General features: G+C 36.4%; 2 protein-coding genes across 3 annotated transcripts in view; one reads left to right on the top strand and one right to left on the bottom strand.

Annotated features, from left to right (window-relative positions):
- EAF2 (ELL associated factor 2) overlaps window positions 1-21,295 on the top strand; it is an 89,870-nt gene that overhangs the window by 3,865 nt on the left and 64,710 nt on the right. The gene's annotated exons all lie outside the window — the stretch shown is intronic.
- IQCB1 (IQ motif containing B1) overlaps window positions 2,908-21,295 on the bottom strand; it is a 45,575-nt gene continuing 27,187 nt past the window's right edge. For both annotated transcript variants that reach the window (XM_081075584.1, XM_081075585.1), the window contains exons 10-15: window positions 20,638-20,747; window positions 15,637-15,779; window positions 13,884-14,032; window positions 6,442-6,573; window positions 4,837-4,993; window positions 2,908-3,981 (exon numbers count right to left, since the gene is read on the bottom strand). In XM_081075584.1, the coding sequence (XP_080931710.1) occupies window positions 3,752-3,981; window positions 4,837-4,993; window positions 6,442-6,573; window positions 13,884-14,032; window positions 15,637-15,779; window positions 20,638-20,747 (921 nt within the window). In that variant the 3' untranslated portion in view covers window positions 2,908-3,751. The remainder of the gene's footprint in view (window positions 3,982-4,836; window positions 4,994-6,441; window positions 6,574-13,883; window positions 14,033-15,636; window positions 15,780-20,637; window positions 20,748-21,295) is intronic.

The raw sequence follows: 21,295 nt of genomic DNA on the forward strand, positions 1-21,295 counted from the left end.
GCTGAAACTTCTGGACTGTCACAAGAAAGAACATGCAGGAGCTTGTCCAGTGTCTAAGTCTGAACAAATTTACCAAATGGAGCTTGACCCTAAAGTTTATAAAAAACTGAAAAATGATGAAGCATGAATTTTTCATCAGTGGAAAATTTAGGGATATAAACTATGTTTCATGGAAAGGAATCAGGTTGACTCTGCTGGGGATGCATTACAGTTGTACTACTTACTGTTTTTACTTAAAACCTTCAGGGAATTCCTTAGCAAGAGAGGTATTCTAAGACCACTCTGAATAACGGAAAAAGCTGTTTTGGGATTGTACCTGGCAAAATAGCAAATTCAGCTTCAAATAGCAGATGCCGCCATGAATTAGTCTTATATGATCACCAAGGTAAATATTGGTTTGTCTTGATCTCCCCAGACACTCTTAAACACATATGATAGAAATATTACTAGCATGGTCTTTCATAACAAAATAATATATTTGTTTTATCGCATACCACTGTCTTCAAAGTAGCAGGCTTACTAATTTCAGTAATCTTATGAGGCAGAAATGAATTCTAATGTAGTTTTTCAACAACCAAATTGGATTTCCTTTCTCTTTTGTCACTGGACATCATGAGTTCCTTCTTGAACTTGTTAGCAACTTTACCTCTTGAATCGTACTAGGACAATTTTTACTGTGATGAAATCATATTTACTTCACAACTAGGGAATCTGCCAGATAACTAATAATGCATTATCTAATGCCTCTCATTGGTGGTGTTTGAAAAAAGGAAAACATTTCTAATGAGAGAATATGGAAACGGATTGGAATTTTTAGCCATGGAATATGTATTAGATAGAATGTATTTTCTGCAATAAAAAAAATTCAGCCTAGCAATCATGCATTTAGATTCTCTTTTGCCATAATTTGAAATTGATCTAAATGGATATGAATATTCCTGAAAAATATGATTCAGAGTGGCTTTTCTACAGAATTTGTATTAACTGTAGAATTTTCTATTTTCAGGCACTCTATAAGTTCATAAAAATGAAATACTAATTATGTTTCTTGTATTTCTCTTGTATTTCTCATATTTGTATTATAAAGTACATATAAATGTATTCTCTATAGAAAATGAGCTGATAATGTGAGCAAGTCATCCAACAAAATTAAATTGTGACAAATAGATAAAATCACTTTTTTCATGTCTTAGATAATTTTCACTATTACCTCCGTAATGCAGAATTGTTGTTACATTAATATAGTAAATATAAGCATTATAAGTCAGAAAATATGATATATTAAGTCCAATTAAAAGAAAAAATGTATTTCAGTATTGCAGGAGGGTTGAGTTAAACTAGTCAGTTTAGCTGGGTTTGGTTTTTCTTACTTTCAATGTACCATAGGCTGCAATTCCTTTATTTTTTATCTGCTGTTAGCTTGTGCTCAGAGTGGAGTCTAGAAAGTTTTTCTCAGTGTTCCTGGTCTACCTTCCACGTTTAGTCATCTTGTATGCTTTTACCACAGAGAGGCTCTCTCTCCATGTACTTTTCCCTAGCAGTAAACTGCAGTTGCTTGCTTGGTGCTAGGCCAGTCATTGTGCTGTGTGGTCTGTTGTCCTGATCCAGCCTAAATTTGGGGCCCGGTCTCTTCTTCCTGGGGTTGGCGTGGGGCTTTCTTGGGGTTCCTAACCATCTACCCCAGGGCAGTCGAACTGCCTCATATCTGCGGTTGGTCTTTAGCAGAAAGACCAGTATTAGAAGACCTCTGCTTTCTGTTGGTGTAGGATTTCTGGGCCCAAGATGATTTCCGGACGCTCTCCCAGGAGTGGAGTTTCTATTCCTCCCTTAGCAACACTGGATCTCTATTTGTGTCTGGGATAGAGTGTTTCCTATCATGCCCCAGGGACAAATAGGCTTTGTTTCTATTCCTTCCTTAAACAAACACTGGAATTTTGTCTGAGCCTTGGAGGTCAGAGAGCTTGCTGCCACAGCTCTGGCAGCTGTAAAGTTTTAAAGGAAGGGTTTGGGAAAGTGGGTGGTGCTTTGGGTATGTCACCCAGTAGCGGCCTATCACTTCATATGTGCCTTTGACACTAAGTGCATCTCTTCAGGCCTCCTGCCCTGCTCCCACAACTTTCTTTTATTTGGTAGAGGTCTAAATTCTCCTGTCTGAGGTTCCTAGGTATGCTGAACTGACAGGTTACCTCACCCTTGGCCTTTAAGTATTTGTTAAAATTTTAGCTGACTTCTTATCCAGCTACCTTTGTGTCCTATGCTCTACTAAAGATGAAAAATTCATTTCATAGATATTGAGGCCTATCTCAATTTATTTGGGCCTCTTGAGGCTTCAAATATCTGATAGGCTCAGGAAAAACTATTTTTGTAGATTACCTGGCATTTTTTTTGTAAGGGTACCAGTAGGAGTAAGACTCTCACATAGCTTTCTACATTCTAAGTGAAACCAGAACTCTCATCTGCTTATTCTTACAGATGAATTTCATACATTTGTTTTCCAGTTCTGAATAAAAATTTCATGAGGATTTGACTAGAATTTACTAACCTCAACTTTGGAGTAATGGACATTATACTATTTGGTCTTCCCATCCAGAAATACTGGTATTTCCACTTATTTATACTAAAAGCACACTCCAAGTGCCTTATACTGTGGCGTCCATGATTAGTTAATTAATTTTAACTTAAATTCCATACTATTACAAACACAAATAGTGGTGGCTTCTGCTATTAAAACACAATTAAAAATAAATAGGAAAATCAGAAATGACTAGGTTGGAACCAAATGGTCACATAGTTACCTAGGACTGTAACAGAAGTTAAACATTATATTCAACTGTGAGATTCCTAGGAGACAAAAAGGGAAATAGTGGGTTGTATAGTTCTCATAGAAAAAAAAAAATGCAATTTTATCTGGAGAAATTATTCTTGCGTTGAATCCCAGGAAGATTTTTTAATTTTCTTTTTTTTATTAGGGAATGTTGGGATACAGTCTATTTCTCCAGGGCTCATCAGCTCCAAGTCAAGTCGTTGTCCTTCAATCTAGTTGTGGAGGGCACAGCTCAGTCCCAAGTCCAGTGGCCGTTTTCAATCTTTAGTTGCAGGAGGGACAGCCAACCATCCCACACGGGAATTGAACCAGCAACCTTGTTGTTAAGAGCTTGCGTTCTAACCAACTGAGCCATCTGGCTGCCCCCAAGATTTTTTAAATGTAGTTTCTTTTAGAAATAACAAGATAGAAATTGAGGTCAAACACTGTTTTGTAGAAAATAGTCAAATGTCCTTCATATGACCATTTCTTTTCCTTCCTTTAATAAAAGCCAAGAGCATACTTCCTGTATTAATAGAAAAATAGGAATTCTAATAAATAAATGTGAAAAGTTCAGATAATTCTGGTGAGTTTTTCAGAACAATTGTTGAACATGTTTATTTAGAAAACACCTTTAGTTGGAAAACAGCAGAAACAAAAAAGAAATATCACATTTAATATAAGCAATGGAATGTCATGCTGAGTTTACTTCCACAATACAAGCCACACCAATCTGTGTGTGTGAGCAGGGATGGAGGTATGGGGGGAAAAGAAAAAACAGAATGGAAATAGAGGTAGAAGATAAGTCTTTGCTTACTGCCTGTAAGTCCTTGTTTGGAGAGGAACCTCTGGAAAACCATGAGTTAGGATAGCTCTAGTCTACTAGCATGCCAGAGACAGAACCAGTAATAACCTCCTGAAACACAGGATTTGTGTCGGGGTAATTCCTTAAGGCGGTTTGGTTCCACCAATGAATAAAGTTCCTAATTCTACACTAAGCTCATCTTTTGGGACATCAACCTCATCTCCTGCTTCTCCCCCCAGCTTCTTCCACCAGGGTGCTTGTATATGCTGCAGAGCGGTGAGATGCGCCTGCTTGGCCTTGGCCGCCACAGGTCTGGATCTACTTAGGAAGAGCTCAGATTCTTTTCCTTCTGCCTCCTTCAGACTTGGTGCTTCTGTAGTACAGAGAAAAGAAACAGGTGAGAGGGAGAGGTCTGTACAAACAAGTGGCAACTTGGAAACTACAAAGTCGGAACTGCAATAGCAGGCAGGGACAGAGTTCCAACTCTGAATCTATTATCATTGCTAGGTGGCATGTGACTATTCACAAGCTGTAGCTGTGGCTGGCAGCAACTGTAACCCCCCACCCCATTCTGTGTTAAAATAATAAAGATGTAGTTTTTTAAAGATGGTTTATTTAAAGAACAGGAAGCTTTAATATATAATAGAAGAACCTCATCCTATAGATGAGAGACTCTGTTATAGCCACCTATCCATTCAAAAATACAAAATTTGCAAGTAATGGCATTAAATAGATAACTCTGGTTCTCTCTGCTCCACAGAAAAAGTTTCAGAGGCTGACTGAAACACTGGCTTCATGGATGGGATCTTTCATTCAATAGACCAGTGAGGATCAGATGAATTCATTTTTGTGAAATCACTTCATTTAAAAATTATAAAAATGGCACTGCAACTACTGTCATCATCTACTTCTAAAATATGATCGACAGCTTTTGAGGCTAAATAAAAGAATCTGACTAGTAGGACTCGGCGTCTTTAAAATTAATAATTTTGTCTGAATTGATACATATGAATGATAGCAAGGCCAGAGGAAGTAGTCAATAAGGAGGTTATGGGATCTACATCGTTTGAGAACATTGTGTGCTGGTATGATCTAGATGTTGAAATTTCTGAGGACAGGAGATGGGCTAATCGACCACTAAATGGTGTTTTCCTTCTAAAGATTTTAGATGTCACAAAATCTCGTATAGGTTGTATAGGTTGAAAAAGAAAATGGAATAAGCACATACTCATTAACTGGTCAATGTTGGTGCTGATCTGAGCCATCAGAGCCTCCCTGTGTTGCTGGGTTCTCTCTTCCAGGGCCCTGCCCATGAAGTAGTGTTGTAGTTGTTGTTGAGCTTGGGAATGGAGCTCCTTGCTAGTCACATCTGACATCTGAGAGCTCTGGGAACAGAGGACAGAATAAATTGTGACAGGAAGGACATATGTATCAAAGTATGTTTCACCCAACCACTTAGCAGAGGTTCCAGAATGCTTAGCTGTCTCTTATCAATTGAATGTTATGATTGATGTCTACTTTGTACTCTTGTGAAAGCATTAAATAGCCTTTTAAAAGCAGTTTTAGATGAAAATGAAGGTGGAGAAGTTTCTGTTTGGTATACTGCCATACCTCACTTCCTCACAGAGTGTGGTATTTTGGAAGAAGAGGTAAGACTGAGAAATCATAGTCAAAACTATAAAAGACATTGTCCTGGAAGAAGAGTGGAACCAAGGCCAACCATTTTGTTCTGGACCCTACCTGATGAAACTATCTTACTTCCTTATATCTTACTTATCTTATCGTCACTCCCAAACTTATCAAAGCCATAATGTTATAAATGTTTTTGATTTCATGGAACAAGGCACAAAATCAACCAAAGGACTGTATTCTTTTGGCTAGTCAGCTACTTTAAAGGGAACTTAATTAATTTGGAGAAGAATGAAATCTTAACTTTGAAGTTGATAAACCTTCTGACACCACAACTTTCTCAAATATTCCAGTTCCTGGATCTTGGATGCATTCCTATTCCAGCTAACACCTTATGTACTTTTCAGCCATGGAAGTTTAAATAGCTGCATTAGAGTATGGCTAAAGTAGCACTTTCTTAAACAGGAGTATGCATCAGAATCACACATAGTACGTTATAAGAAATAGACATCCAAGACCTAAATGGAAAGGCCAAAACTATAAAACTTTTAGAAGATAGAGAAAAAACTTCATGACACTGGATTTGGCAATGATTTCTTGGATACGACACTGAAGGCACAGGCAACAAAAGAAAAAATAGACAAACTGGACTTCACCAAAATAAAAAACTTTTCTCCATCAAAGGTCACTATCAACAAGTAAAAGCCCACAGATATTTGCAAATCATATACCTGATAAGGGATTAGTATCCAAAATATATAGAGAACTCCTAAAACTCAGCAACAACAACAAAAAAAACCTCATTAAAAAATGGGCAAAGAACCTGAATAGACAGTTCTTCAAAAAGGATACACAAATGGTGAATAAACACATTAAAAGATGTTCAAAATTACTAATGGGAAATGCAAATCCAAATCACACATACTACTTCACCCATTAGGACATGAAAAAGGTTGGTGAGGATGTGGAGACAGTCTTGCTGATGCAGTATGGAACATAACTGACTTGAAGCAAAGTCTCCTTTATAGCAACTACACCTTTATGCCCATGAAATTATAAGACTCCAAATCCATTAACTCTATGGTAAAGCAGCTACATTACCTTATATCAACAATATATGTACATATGCACCTGAGACAGTTTTGTTGAACATCATGCACTATAATAATGTAACACTGATACCATGGCACAGAAGGCTACATACTGGATGTCCTCTAACATAGTCATCCACTTGCTGCTTCAGTTCAACTCGGCGTGCATCAGTGAGTTCTCTGAGTCCTTGCCAAGGAGCAAATAGTTTCTTTTTCTTACGGCACTTCGCTAGGAATTTAAGAGCCTGAAAAAAAAAAAAAAGATTTGTGAATGTTTTTCCCCAACAATAGAACTATTTTCTACCTACAACATAGGGTAGCAATAACACTGTAATAGCTGTTAACTCTTGAGTGTGTATGGGGAGAGGGATAGGATTGTGACGGGGGTGAGGGAGGACAACGATGTTTTAATTATATTCTTCTGTAGGGTTTCAATATTTTACAATATACTCCTATATTATTTGTAAAGTAAGCAATGAAGACAAAAAATAGGATAAAAGCATTGGGTTCTAGTATCAAATCGAGTCCCTTATAAACTGTATGATTTTGGGGCAAGTTACTTATCTCTACAGGACAGGTTCCATGTCTACAGAAAACAGGGACCCTAATTATACTTAGCTTACAGGATTGTAAAGATCAAAGAGACAGCATACAAGAAAAAGCTTGGTAAATGGATGTTCTTCCTCATGTCCTTCAGAATGGACTCCCGGTAAAACAGGAAATCTTGTAACAGGCAAGATGTGGAGACAAATTTGAACTTATTCTGCACAATTTTTTTCCCATTCTTCTCCCTTCTTTGTTTTTTTGTTTTTTTTAATTTATTTATTTTTTTAATTTATTGGGGTGACATTGGTTAATAAAATTATATAGGTTTCAAGTCCACAATTCTGTATCGTCTATATGTTGCATGTGTATTCACCACCCAATTAGGTTCCACAGTGAAGTGGTTATCTTGAAGTTTTTATTTTCATCTGTTAGATGTTCACATTAAGGCAAGGGTTGGCAAATTATAGCCCACAGGCCAAATCCAGCCAACTGCCTGTTTTTGAATGGCTTAAAATTTAAGAATGTTTTTTAACATTTTATGTGGTTACAAAGGTCAAAAGGAAAAGAATATTTTGTGACATATGAAAATTATGTGGAAGTCAAAATCCAGTGTCTACAAATAACATTTTATTGAAACACAGTCACAGCCATTTGTTTATGTACTGTTTACAGCTTCCTTTGTGCTATAACTGTACAATTGGACAGTTGCACATGACTACATGGCCTACAAAGCCTCAAGTATTTTACTGTTTAATGCTTTCCAGAAAGTTTGTTGATATAATTCTGTTGTTTAAAGTACAAGTTTTATAAGAATTAACAAAAAAACTATAGTTCTTTGCCCACTTATCTTGTCCGCACAAAGACAACTTTAACTCTTTCAGGTTTTTCTTTTGATGTTTACCTACATCTATTAATACTTTTCCGTGATTTTTCAGATATAGGTATTATCTATTAACTCTCTTGCATGGATGGTAAGGATTTAGTAGCTCTCTTTTACTGCTTACACTCTCATATACTTCCCATATCTCCAAACATCAAATATTATATCATAATTTCAGTTAAATCAATGTTCATGTTTACATTATTATGACTAAATAAAGGCTACTCATTTTTAAATCATATACGTGATCTGAAAATTACATTCACAAACTCACCCTAGAAAAGGTGCTACATACCTCATTACTGAATATCACTATGATCACCTTAGAAGTACTCTCCTCGGGAAGCTATGCACCGACGGCAGCGCCTAGTCCACGCTCTTGCCACCTTCTGAAGCAGTTCTGGAAGTCCTCTTTCATGAGTGTCTTTAGTTGCACTGTCATGGCTGCCTCAATGTTCTAAATTGATTCAAAATGTTAACCTTTCATGGTCATTTTGACTTTGTTTTCCCGCCAGAAGTCGCACAGTGCCAGATTTGGTGAATGAGGTAGATAAGGACACAACGTAATATTTTTATTTGACAGAAATTGCCATACCAGAAGCAAAGTGTAACACGGAGCCTTTCCATTGTGGTCACAAAATATGGTAAATGCTGCTGCGAAATGCCATCCAATGGAAAGGGAGGGATATTCAATAAGGGAAGCAGCCTGTCAAAGCTTAGTAACAATGTGTGACAAGTTTCAACTTGTTCAGTGCAGTCAGTCGGGTATGAGCTATGGTTGAGAGAAGGTGTGTTGTAAAGTGTGCTGTAAATCATCCTCCATCATGACAATGCTTCATGTCTCACATCGCTTCTAGTATATGGCAATTTCTGTCAAATAAAAACATTACAGTGTGTCCTCATCCACCTTATTCACTGGAACTTGCCATCGTTCCAGTGACTTCTGGCTCTTCCCCAAAGTCAAAATGATTCAGGACATGGAGGCAGCCACAGCAGCGCAACTAAAGACACTCATAAAAGAGGACTTCCAGAACCGCTTCAGAAAGTGGCAAAAATGATGGGATAAGTGTATTTGAAGCTAGGGGGATTAACGGCAATGTGTCTTTTACTGTAATACTTTTTTTTCATTTCAACATCCACCATATTATTTGATCACACCTCATAAATGTGGGTATGCTTCTGTCATTGTATTGACCACCTTTTTTTTTAATTTACTTTATTTCTGGGGGTTATTTTTGCCATGTAGATTAAGGCCTGAATATATTTATTTAATTTTATTGGGGAATATTGGGGAACAGTGTGTTTGCTCAGCGCCCATCAGCTCCAAGTCATTGTCCTTCAGTCTAGTTGTGGAGGGCACAGCTCAGCTCCAAGTCCAATTGCCATTTTCAATCTTTAGTTGCAGGGGGCACAGCCCACCATCCCATGCGGGAATTGAACCAGCAACCTTGTTGTTAAGAGCTGGCGCTCTAACAATGAGCCATCCGGTCACCCCTCCAGCAGCTCAGTGGCAGCTCGTCTTTAATCTAGTTGTGGAGGGCACAGCTCACTGGCCCACATGGGAATCGAACCGGCAACCCTGTTGTTCAGAGCTCGGGCTCTAACCGAACCATCTGGCTGCCCTTAGTCCTTTTATTATTTTTTTTTTTTTAAAGATTTTTATTGGGGAAAGGGAACAGACAGGACTTTTTATTGGGGAACAGTGTGTACTTCCAGGACTTTTTCCAAGTCAAGTTGTTGTTCTTTCAATCTTAGTTGTGGAGGGTATCTTAGTTGTGGAGGGCACAATTCAGCTCCAGGTCCAATTGCCATTGTTAGTTGCAGAGGGCGCAGCCCACCATCCCTTGCAGAAGTCGAACTGGCAACTTTGTGGTTGAGAGGTCGTGATCCAACCAACTGAGCCATCTGGGAGCTCAGTGGCAGCTGAGGGTGCCGTTTTCGATCTAGGTTGTAGAGGGTGGAGCCCACCATCCCTTGCAGGAGTTTAGGAGTCGAACAGACAACCTTGTGGTTGAGAGCCCACTGTCCCATGTGGTAATCGAACTGGCAGCCTTTGGCGTTAGGAGCACGGAGCTCCAACCGCCTGAGCCATTGGGCTAGCCCCCTTAGTCCTTTTAATCTAACATTCATGAATTCTGGGAATTCTGGGAAATCTTGAATTATTTCCTCTCCTAAAGGTTTCTTGGTTTTTGTTTCAAATGTTTGGATGTTTGACTTCCTGGACTAGTTATCTTTTATTTTTGCTCTATTTTCTAGATTTCCCAAATCTTTCTTCCTAGCCCTTTTATTACATCTTTATTTTTTTCTGTCAAATTTTATTCTCTTAATATTTGTTCTATCTTATAACCATCATGGTTTTGTTTCATGTATTAGTTCTCTTATCTCTGTGAGAAAATACAGATTTTTAAAGGTTTTCTTATCCCTGCAATATCTCTATTTCTACCAGGTATTTTACTCTGTTTTAGCCTTAGCTTTCCTCAGGTGTCCTGTGATACTTTCATCTGATATTTGAGTAGCCACTATGAGGTCGGACAATTAAGTTCGCGAACTTGTTTTCAACGATGTTGGTAAACTTTTTTGATATCAGAGGGATTATTCATTATGAATTTGTACCAACTGGACAAACAATTAACCAAGTTCACTATTTGGAAGTATTGAAAAGGCTGCATGAAAGTTAGATGACCTGAACTTTTCGCCAACAATTCATGGCTCTTGCATCATGACAATGCACCAGCTCACACATCACTGTCTGTAAGGGAGTTTTTAGCCAGTAAATAAATAACTGCATTGGAACACCCTCCCTACTCACCTGATCTGGCCCCCAGTGACTTCTTTCTTTACCCGAAGATAAAGGAAATGTTGAAAGGAAGACATTTTGATGACATTCAAGACATCAAGGAGAATACGACGACAGCTCTGATGGCCATTCCAGAAAGAATTCCAAAATTGCTTTGAAGCGTGGACTAGGCACTGGCATAGGTGTATAGCTCACTAAGGGGAGTACTTTGAAGGTGACCGTAGTGATATTCAGCAGTGAGGTATGTAGCACCTTTTCTAGGATGAGTTCAAGAACATAATTGTCAGACCTTGTAAAAAACTATTTAGAAATTGAGCAGGTAGGTGGGTAGGGTTTATCTATTTTGTATTTCAGTATAGGGCTACTGAACTGGTTTTTTTGGTTTTGTGAGTATATGACTTTTCCCTTGGGCTGTTCAGATTTTCGAAAGAAAAGGTGTTCAGTCTATTGCTTGCAAGATATGAGCTTGGCTGACAGCAGCTGAGATGGAAAAAAAAGGGCTGAAGGTCTTCACATTCAGTATATAAAATTCCCTAATACCTCCTTCGTTTTAGTATGGTATTCGAGCCTTCAATCGTAATTGCATCCTCCTGTTGAGAGATCCTCTTGATTTTCTTCTTTGCTTCTCCTTCTATGTTTCCTCAACATCCTGCTTTTAGTGCTACCCTAAACTTATGATGCTATGCTGGAACTTTATAGAGTAAAGGTTCCAAAACAGAGGCATCTGTGCCCTTAGATCAGAAAAGCCCACCTTGACGTTTCTGTCTCCTTTCCTCATTCTTTGTCATTTGAGGGCTCTCTGAAACTGTATTTATCTCCCAATTTTTAGTTTTTAAACTGCCAATGATTTGTTTCACTAAATGTTTTTGTGGTTGATCTGGATGGATAAGTGTAATAACATTATAGTACTTTTCTGCTATAATCCAGTAGCAAGAATTAGCCATCATTTTGGCTCTAGAGACCAGCCACCAGCAACCATCACCTTCCTTCTAAGCTTTTTAAGAGATGAGAAGGCAAGAAAAGAAAATCCTGGAGCATTAAAATGGAAAAGTCAGCTAACTCTTCAAATTTAATTCCAACACTATACCACTACAGAGAATTCCAACTTGTCTACATAAGTAAAGATGTGTAATATGAATTTAGCAAATTTACATAGGTTTTCTTCAGTTTTTAGCTACCTGAGAAACAATGCCTCTGCTTTTACACAAGATAAGAGAGGAACAGGAGGGAAATAAGAGTTCTAGCCTTTCTCTGTGAAGGATATTAATAATAACCAGTTCCTCCCGTGGGATGGAGTTTAGTGAAATGATAATCCTACTTTTTTCTGTGAAACTGATGAATTATATCTTTTTCTTTCTTACCAATTGCAGTGCTAATAGAAATATAATGTGAGTCACAAATGTAATATTAAATTTTCTAGTAGGCACAAAAAAGTAAAAAGGAACATGTAAAATTAATATTTTGCATATATAGAATTATATAAACATAACTTAATATATGTAAAATATTAGCATTTCAATATGAAATCAATATAAAAAATTATTAGTGAAATATTTTATACTTTTTTTCCACCCTGAATCTTCAAAATCTGGTATTTTACATGTACAACATATCTCAATTTGGAATAGCTACATGTAAGTACTCAATAGTCTCATATGGTTAGTGGCTACTATATTGGAGAATGCAGGTCCAATTAAGTATATGTCTTAGAAATGGATACTCAAAAATGTGGCAAATGTGCCCTTTAATGACCATTGCCCAGTTCTGATTTTCTCTACTACTTTCCTTTTTCCTTCCTTGTCTGCACTGTCATTTTCCTTTTTCTTTTCCCTCTTTGAAAGTAATCCTCTTCTTTCCTTTTCTATTTTTGTCTAGCTTTGCTTTAACTTCACTGTCATTTTTAGTAGTGAGCTGCAAAGACTATACATATGACCTTGACCCATCCCTTTTTCATCTTACTTCAACGGAGACCCATATTCCTTTTTTTGGGTGGGTGAGATATGAGGAAGAGGTGATGATTTTTTCCCCTCTTATGCCAAAGGAAAGTGTGAAAGCCCAAATAACTGACTTCATAGCCCTCAGATATTCTCCTATAATGACCCCTGGTTCTCTCTCAAAGGAATGGTGGACAAACTGCTACGGTATTTAAAGTAGAAGACCCTTTTACAAAGTATTGGACTTATCTAAATCAGGCAACGTAGTGAGTCTGCTTAAGAAGGATCCGGTTGATTCTGACAGAGAAAAGTATAAAAAGGAGGTAGCCATGAGGTCAAAGTATTAGAAAGGACCCAAGGATTCCTCTAAAGGAAGTGTCTCCAATGCTGACATCCATGAGTTAATCCCTAGATGGCCTTATGTAGCAGAGGGGAAATATCAGGTGTGGGTTTGACTCAGTGGTGGTACAGGACTGTCTGATGCAGATACAGCCTCAGATCCCCAGAAAAGCCTGAGGAAATAGACGGCAAACATCTCTTCCTATTTTCCTAAAACTCTGTATACACTCTTTATTTTTTGAATGGTGTAAAAAAAAAAATCCTTGTAAAAGTTTTAATCAGAGAATTCAACAAAGAGACTGTTCAAAATCTACCACTGTGGGACACTAAAATTGACCTAACATTCAACAATAAGGGATTGTAAAACTAAATGCTATAGGACTGGAAAAACTAATGAAAGTTAAATTTATTTCATTTAATGACCAGTTTTCCTAATATCTGGTATAAGTGAATAACCAGATATTAGGAAAACTGGTCATTAAATGAAATAAATAGCCGTGTGTTGTGCCTATGCTCCAAATAAATCCCAGGAAAATTATCATTTAAGAACACCATTCTATAATTTAAAAATTATAATAATCTAATTATACGTAATACATTATCTGTGCATTAAAAACATCAATATGATAAGCTGTACTTGCATAGAACTGTATAATATACAAAACATTTTCCCATGAATTTGGTCATCTAATCCAAATAACTGAGTAAAAGCGGTAGACATACATTCATACATCAAGCATGTGCTAGACCTGACAATAATAAGACTTAATTCCTTATCCTTAAGATGCTCATAGCCCAAGTAAGAAAGAAAAAAAAAAAGAACAAACATTGCAATATGGTAAATGTGTACAGGGGTCTGTGAAAGTACTAAGGACTGAGTGTCTAAATTAGTTTGGCCAGTGGTTAAAAAGCTTCTTATTTTATAGAGGAAGAAACTAAGGCTCAGGAAAGTTTAGTGACTTGACCAAGACTTTACAGCAGGTAAATAGTAAAGCCAGGTTTGAACCCACGTTTTTGCCTCCTAATCCAGTACTTTTTTTTTTACTACATTAAACTCACTGCTCTCTGAAGTGTGACAGCTGCTTTATACTCCGTGAGAGATGGCCTCTGTTGGCGAAAATTTTTCCTTTCCCTGTACCCTCTCCAATGTTTCTGGATAATCAATGCTGATTTCTCTTCTATTTCCCGATTATGTTTTTCCACCTGACCTAAAAAGATGACAGACACTATTACAACCTACTCACCTCTATGCTTTCTCAAATTCTTGAATCAGGATAATGATACTAACAACAATCTTGCACTCGTTTTATTTATTTTTTCAATACTGTTCAATGGTTTTCCCAATTCTATTACTGTACATTAGTTCTAATATTTTAGAAACAAAGAGCTCTAAAACCTTTCTCAGATTATGCATCTTCTTTAGAGAAAAGATTCATATAATGTTCTGTGTCACAGCAATGAGAAAAGGCTTCAAAATCCAACAGCAAAAACATTTAGTAAAAAGAATCACAAGTATGTGGTTAAAAAGTCATTTAGTACCACCAGAGGGAAAGGGCAAAAGATATATATGTTATTTACTCTGTGTGCTTCTAAATTTCTCTTCAGTAACTCAGTTCTAAAGATGACTTTCTTTTTACTTTCTTGGAGTTGGTCAGCACACAGCTCAGGGTTCACAGTAGCTAACTGACAGAATAAGGCAGTAGGAAGTAATAAACAGGGATGTATTTCAGAGATAGTACAAAAATATTAATAGGATTTAACGACTGACTGGTGGTGGAGGTAAGAGATGGAACGAGCTCTAGAATGTCTCACAGATGGGAAACTGAGTAGACTTTTGGTACAATTACCTGAGATGGGGAACACAGAGAGGAAATTAGAGGGAAGAGATAATGACTACATTTGGGGATGCTTATGGATCCAAAGCTATCCAACAGGCAGCTGGCTACAGAGCTATGTTGTCCAATATAACAGACACTAGCCACAAATGGCTACTTAAATCTAAATAAAGTAAAATTTAAAATTCAGGGCCTCGAGTGCATTAGTCACATTTTAAGTACTCAATAGACACCTCTAGCCAGTGGCTATGTGTTAGACAGTAGAGATACAAAATATTTCACTTTGTGGAAAAGTTCTGTTGAGCTAGAGCTTAGGAGAGTGGGTGAGGATGCAGATAAGATTGCACAGTGCTCAGCACTCAGTAGCTAAAGCTACAGGTATGGATGGGATACCTCAGGAAGAGCAACATGAGAATAAATGGGGTGAAGATGGAGCCCTGGAAAACATCTATATTTAAGGAAAGGAAGAGATATAAGAGACAAGAGAAGGACATGAATGAGTAGAAGGTGGGGAAGGAGACAAATGAAAAAAGAACTTTGAAACCAGTCAGATCTCTCCGACAACACTTTAATATAATTTCAGGTTTGTGTATCAAAGGTGGCAAGAAGGTGTCAAAGGTTTGTTCTGGGGTATAAATAAAGTTCTGACGGCACAATGGCAATACTCTAACATCCTTACTTCAGTTCAAGGGATTCTATCTCTGTGTCACTGACAGCTATCTTTAAAAATAAATTTTTACGCTTCACTGTTTTATCTGAAAGAATAGAAAAATAGTGGAGAGATTGCTCATCATCAGATAATAGGCCTTAATCAGAAAAAAAGTAATATTTTTTTAACTCAAGAGATTTAATAAGATTTCTTTGAGAAAGGAGAAACAAAGTTCCAAATTAAAAAAAAAAGAAAGCATCAGGAAATCTGGTATATTAAGAGATATCCTAAACATTCTTTCATTTATAAAATTGACACTGCCACCTACCTGGATGAACTATTTCGAGTATACTCAGCCGTAATTCTCGGTGAAGTCTCATGGCTCTCTGTCTTTGAAGTTGCAGTTGTAATCTGCGGTCCTCTTCTTCCTTCTGCCTATTTAGCTTGAGTAGTATCTTTGTTCGTTTAGCTCTGTGATGGAAATATTAAGTACCTTAAACACAATTTTCATAAATCATATGTCCACTCTAAAAGTATATGGAAATTATATAAATAGAGAAAGAAAAAAATTTTTAAGGAAATTCCTAGTGTTGTTAGAGTATGATGAAATAAATTTTCATGTACTGCTGCTATATAGCCTTCCTGGAGACATATTTAAAATACATATAAAAAGCCTTAAAATTTTTAACCAATTAATTCCACTTCAAATAATTTTCTTAATGAAAAACCTGGTATGTATATAAAGATATATGTTCAAAGATGTTCCACAATAGTGAGTTGGATAAATAAATACTGGCTCATTCACTGGATGGGTACTGTGAAAAATAAAAATTTCAAAGAATATTTAGTTACAACGGAATATATCAACAATCTAATGTCAAGTGAAAATCAGGATACAGAAGAGATTCAAACTGTGTTAAAGTATATATATTTACTTGTATCGAAAAATAAATGATTCAAAACATAAAAATTTCAACAGGGATTTTCATTGCATGGTGTGATTATGATGATTTTAATTTTCTTCATATGCTTATCTATTTCTGTTATTAATAAGTTATTTTTACAACTGATTATAATTTTCATGTGACAACAAAAATTGTACTTAATTAGTATTTCTGTATTGTATGCTTTTATTCACCAAAATTTCTTGTTAGCAATTTCTACTCAGTTTTGATTGCTTCCTACATTACTATGTAAGATCACAAGTATCACTCTAATAAAATATCCAAAGTGCCTTTCAGATACCCATAGGAAAAGAAACCAAAGAGGATAAGAAAAGAGAAGCAGAATACATTATTTATTTTATCTCTATTGACTTAATTTGCAAGTAGCTCACTCAAGAACATTTGCTTTCTCTTAGGTTCTTTTCTTATAATTCACTGAACTGCCAACAAATGTGCTACCTTGGCTATATCTTTGTAGTATTAACAGAGGGACTTCATAACGGTATAGAGTGGGTTATAATGATTTTTAACTCAATTTCTTTTGAAAAAGCAAAAATAATTAGGTGTAAGACAACTTTAAAAGGAAGTATTTTAAAGTAGAGAAGAAAACTCACAAAATAATTTTGATAACATTTTCTTCATGTGTTGTTTTATTTTCTTGCAATTTCTTAAAGCTACCAATTACAATTTATGTTTTCTTTGCTTTTACACTTAGGCCAAAGTTGAGAGTTTGTTTCAAAATGTCTTTCGTACCCCTATTATCAAAAGTAGACAAGACCTCAAGTATGTGTGTGCCCAAAACAGAAGGGGTTCTAGAGAGAATGTAGGCCAAGATGAAGTTTCAAAGTATCTCTTACACTTCCTGTGAGTAAGAGATCAAGTAAGAGCCTTTCCCGTCCCAAAAAGTGACTGAAGGAAACTTGCCTTTCCTAGGGAACTCCTCTGCAAAACCTATGGGTTCTATCGCACATAGATAAGGATGTTTTGCCCTTTACCTACTTGTAGAGGGTAAAAGAGAACAGGCCCTAAACAGAATCTTTCAAATTGATTAACAACAAAACAAAAACCACTCCTGTCTCTAACCTCTCATTGATTATAGATCATTGCATTATTGATTAATATCCATCAACAATTTACATTTAACTAACATGAATCTTTACTATCAAAGAGGGAGTTGACAAAACTATCTGCTGATAGTTTTGAGTTCTCCAGGAATTCCTTCCTCTGTTGTAAAATAATACGTATGAACCTGGGGAGTCCCATATGAGTTGCTGGGCAAAGTAGTTGATGTGCTCTGCTCATTAACTCAACAAACATTTGAGTGATTGCTGCCTGATTGCTGCCTCTCTTCTATGAATCCAGAGAAGAGAGACCGTTCTGCCCTTAAGGAGCTCAGTTTCAAGAGGAAGTTGAAGCATAGCAGAATATGCCACTTTGATATAAAGATTATTTTGAGCTGGAGGCAAATGAGAATCAACAAATGCAGAAAAAAGCCTCCCTAGAGCTTCTCTTATCAAACTAAAAGCAGAAAGGTCTGAGAAATGAGTACCATAAATCCTCCCTCCCAAAGAAGTTTTATGGCCATGGAGAAGATGGAAAGTTGGCGCCAACATGGACTGGAACAAATAATCCATATCTTCCATTAGTTTCCCAATGTATTTACCTTCCCACAGTTTGCTGCCGTTGGAAGCCTAAAACTCTTTTCTTTGCACCTGTCACTTCTCTCCAAATTTATCCTTCTTTGTTAAAATCTCTAAAGCCCAAGTTCTAACCTCCCCCCTTTGAGTTACTCATCAAGTGAGGTTTCTTCTACATGATGTGCACTGCACAAATAAGCTGTTTTCTTTCATCTGGGTTTTTTGTTGTTGTTTGTTACTAGTTTAATTTTCGGGGCCCCAGCCAATAAGCCTAAAATGGTGGAGGAAAAAAAAACTATTTTCTTTCCCTACAAAGTTAAACAAGTATAACTAAAACACCTATAAGTATCAGCACCCTGATGGAGGTAGGTCAATTGTAAGGTTTCCCGAAGGTAACTGGAGCAGCTATTAGCTGCTACAGAAAACACTGCTTAGTAATATTTAACAGAAAATAAAGTTTCTGACCATGAAAAATTATTAAACAAAAAAGAAACCTCCAAGAAAGTGCTTTAGCAAGGATGTGATGAATCTAGGCCCGTAATTGTGAGTGGTGGGCCATCCTTCCCCCACCAGAAAAAAATGGGAGGGGAAATTAAAATGAGAGTGTGATCTGACCACAAAGATACAGAAATAACCTTTGCAGAAAGCCCAGCTATAAAGGAAGAGAAATTTGCATAAACTGTTGCAACTAATAAAAGAGGAAAGGTATTGAAGCCTGGAGCAAACTTGAAATTAAACAGAACACAAAGGTTAAAACTATACTTCAGTCTTTCCTAAAATTTCAAACTCAAAATACTGGAAAGGAAGCAAACGCATTATAATGTAAGATTTAAATAATTTGGGCTTAAAAGCTCTTTTAATGGAAATATTTATAACTAATCAGATTTTGTTAATACAACAATAGATTTTCCATTTTAAAATAGGGTAATATTAATTAGATTTCATAGACATACTTCTAAGTGGACAAAATCTGTAATCTTGGGATACTTTTAAATAAATATTTTAATACTGCAAGAGAAAGTAAACTTGAAAATATGGTAACTATCGTGAGACTAAACATTAAAGGTCTGAATCCATGGTATAGAGGTACCTCTAAATGTAAGAGGATAATAGCTGAGAATGATAGCAAGTAGAATCCATAAGAAATAAATACTTTGAGTTCACCACAGAAGAAAAGGCTAGAACATCTCAGATACCTGATCAGAAGAATATATATTGCGACTCTCAAAATATTCATTTCCCAAATTCATGACCAAAAAAATCTTCTTTTTAATGTTTTTTATGAAAGAGCTTTTATGATAGACAAACACTGAGCAATGCTGGAATGGAATATACTTGCCTCTCATGAATACTAGGTCTGTTTGTCCAACTAGATTTGCAAATCTTTAAAGGCAAAAAATGTGCAATATGCATTTTCCCCCTACCATTTTCTAAGTGCCAGACAATATACTAAAAAAACTTTATGTTATTTTAATCATGTAAGGTACATAGACAATTATCCCCATTTTATAGATGGGAAATTCAAGGCTGAAAGGTGGAGCAAGTTGTCCAAGATCATGCAGCCCATAAAGTGCTGAAGTGGGATACAAACTCAAAATTTGTTTAACTCTCCCAATATCTAGCATAACCTCTGGCATATATTCGGCACCTCCAATATGTTTAAAATATTTTTTTTCTACCAACAAAACTCATGCCCAATAATATTAATAACCTATCTTTAAGTCTTCTCTGAAAGAAATTTTCATCAATAAAAAGAATGTCTACTAAGGGATATAGTTAGCCAGTTGATTTAATACCTGCTGCTAACCCATCCAGATTCTTACATGTGTGGAAAGAACACACATGCACACATACACATACAGACACGAAACTTAGCTCCTAGGTCATTTATGATAAAGTAAAGCCATTTCAGAGGTGATTCTCAAGCAGTCTAATTGAAAGTCAAACTTTAGTACACTATTTTAAAATATTTTTAAAACTGAGAAATGCAGCTGTAGTTATTAAAAGAATAGTTTCAGTTTTCTTAAAAAAAAAATTGACTTCTGGAACATGCAAGTTTCAGTTTAGTAAATTAAAATGTAGCTTTCTGTTAGGCTGCATGAGAAATCGCCTGAGATGGCTCTACTTTATCATAAACGACCTAGGAGCTAAATCATTTGTGTGTGTGTGTGTGTGTGTGTGTGTGTGTGTGTGTTGTTTTCATTGCCTATAAGAATCTGGATGGCTTAGTCATATCAAAACCTGGGTTGTGTCTTCAGTATTTCATCTTTAGTCTAATTGAAATAGAGATAAATGACAAGCTATTTCATCTCAATGGTCATATATATCCATGCCATATTTACTGAGGAAAATCAGGTTAACATACTTACATACACATACATGTTTTTGCCATAATTACATATGAACAATTACAGCAATTTTTGGTTTTAAGGGTTTAAGAAGGTAATCGACTTTCACTGGCTCCCTCTGTAGGCTTGGCCCACCAAAAAAGTCTCAGTAAGTGAATAGGATTGTATGTTTGTTACATTAGATTCTTGTCGTACAATATGTTGTTTGCTTTGAAAGTGCATCGGGTGACTGGAGTGCTGGTACTCAGAAATGTATAGAACAAGAATGAAAGTAAGAATAAAAGAAACAGATTAAAAATTTAAAAAAAAAACCCAAATCCTTAAATTTTCACTCAGCTATACTCTAATAAGATAAATCTAGCCCTCTCAGATCACAATTCCTCTCACCAAAATTTTTTACCTGAAATTCCTCTGCAAAGTAATCACAGCAGATGGAAGCTTCTTTAATCTCTTTCTAGTTTGGAAACCCTTCCAATAAGCTTGAATCAAGCAAGCTGCTTGATGTAGTTTCTGAAAATAAATGCCAGAATTAATTTAGAGACGTCTCTAAAAAAGATTTTTTTTAGAAGTTCACCTCTTAAAATATCAGGCCTGGGCAAGTGTTAATCTCCATCTCTAATAAATTGGGCAGGAGGCATCATTTTCATAGGCCAAGGACAGGGAAGGCCTAAGAATATTAAACCTGACCTCCCAAAGGAGGTTCGTTAGGCTCCCTTGGGCAGTCTAGAATGTATTCAAGACATAGTCTGGTTAGCTCCGAATTCTCCCTGATTAAACTTACTTCCCACTCTCTTTACAAGTATGTCATAGTTCTGTTTCTTTAATGCTTTAACTAACTCTTTGTTTGACATCTTATGCCTGGCTTCACTTATTCAAAGACTCGAGGTATAAAGAACTCTGTACAGGCAAACAAACAAACAAACAAACAAACGCTCTGGGATTAAAATTCGTTCCATAAATAACCCCTTTTCCCCATCAAATTATGGCTGCTCTGGATCTTAGGGGGAAATAACTAAAGAAAGGGGGAGAGAGAGCAAGTAAAAGATTCAAGAAGCTCT

Source organism: Rhinolophus hipposideros, assembly GCF_964194185.1.
Source record: "Rhinolophus hipposideros genome assembly, chromosome: 2".
In the NCBI taxonomy this organism is placed as follows: Eukaryota; Metazoa; Chordata; class Mammalia; order Chiroptera; family Rhinolophidae; genus Rhinolophus; species Rhinolophus hipposideros.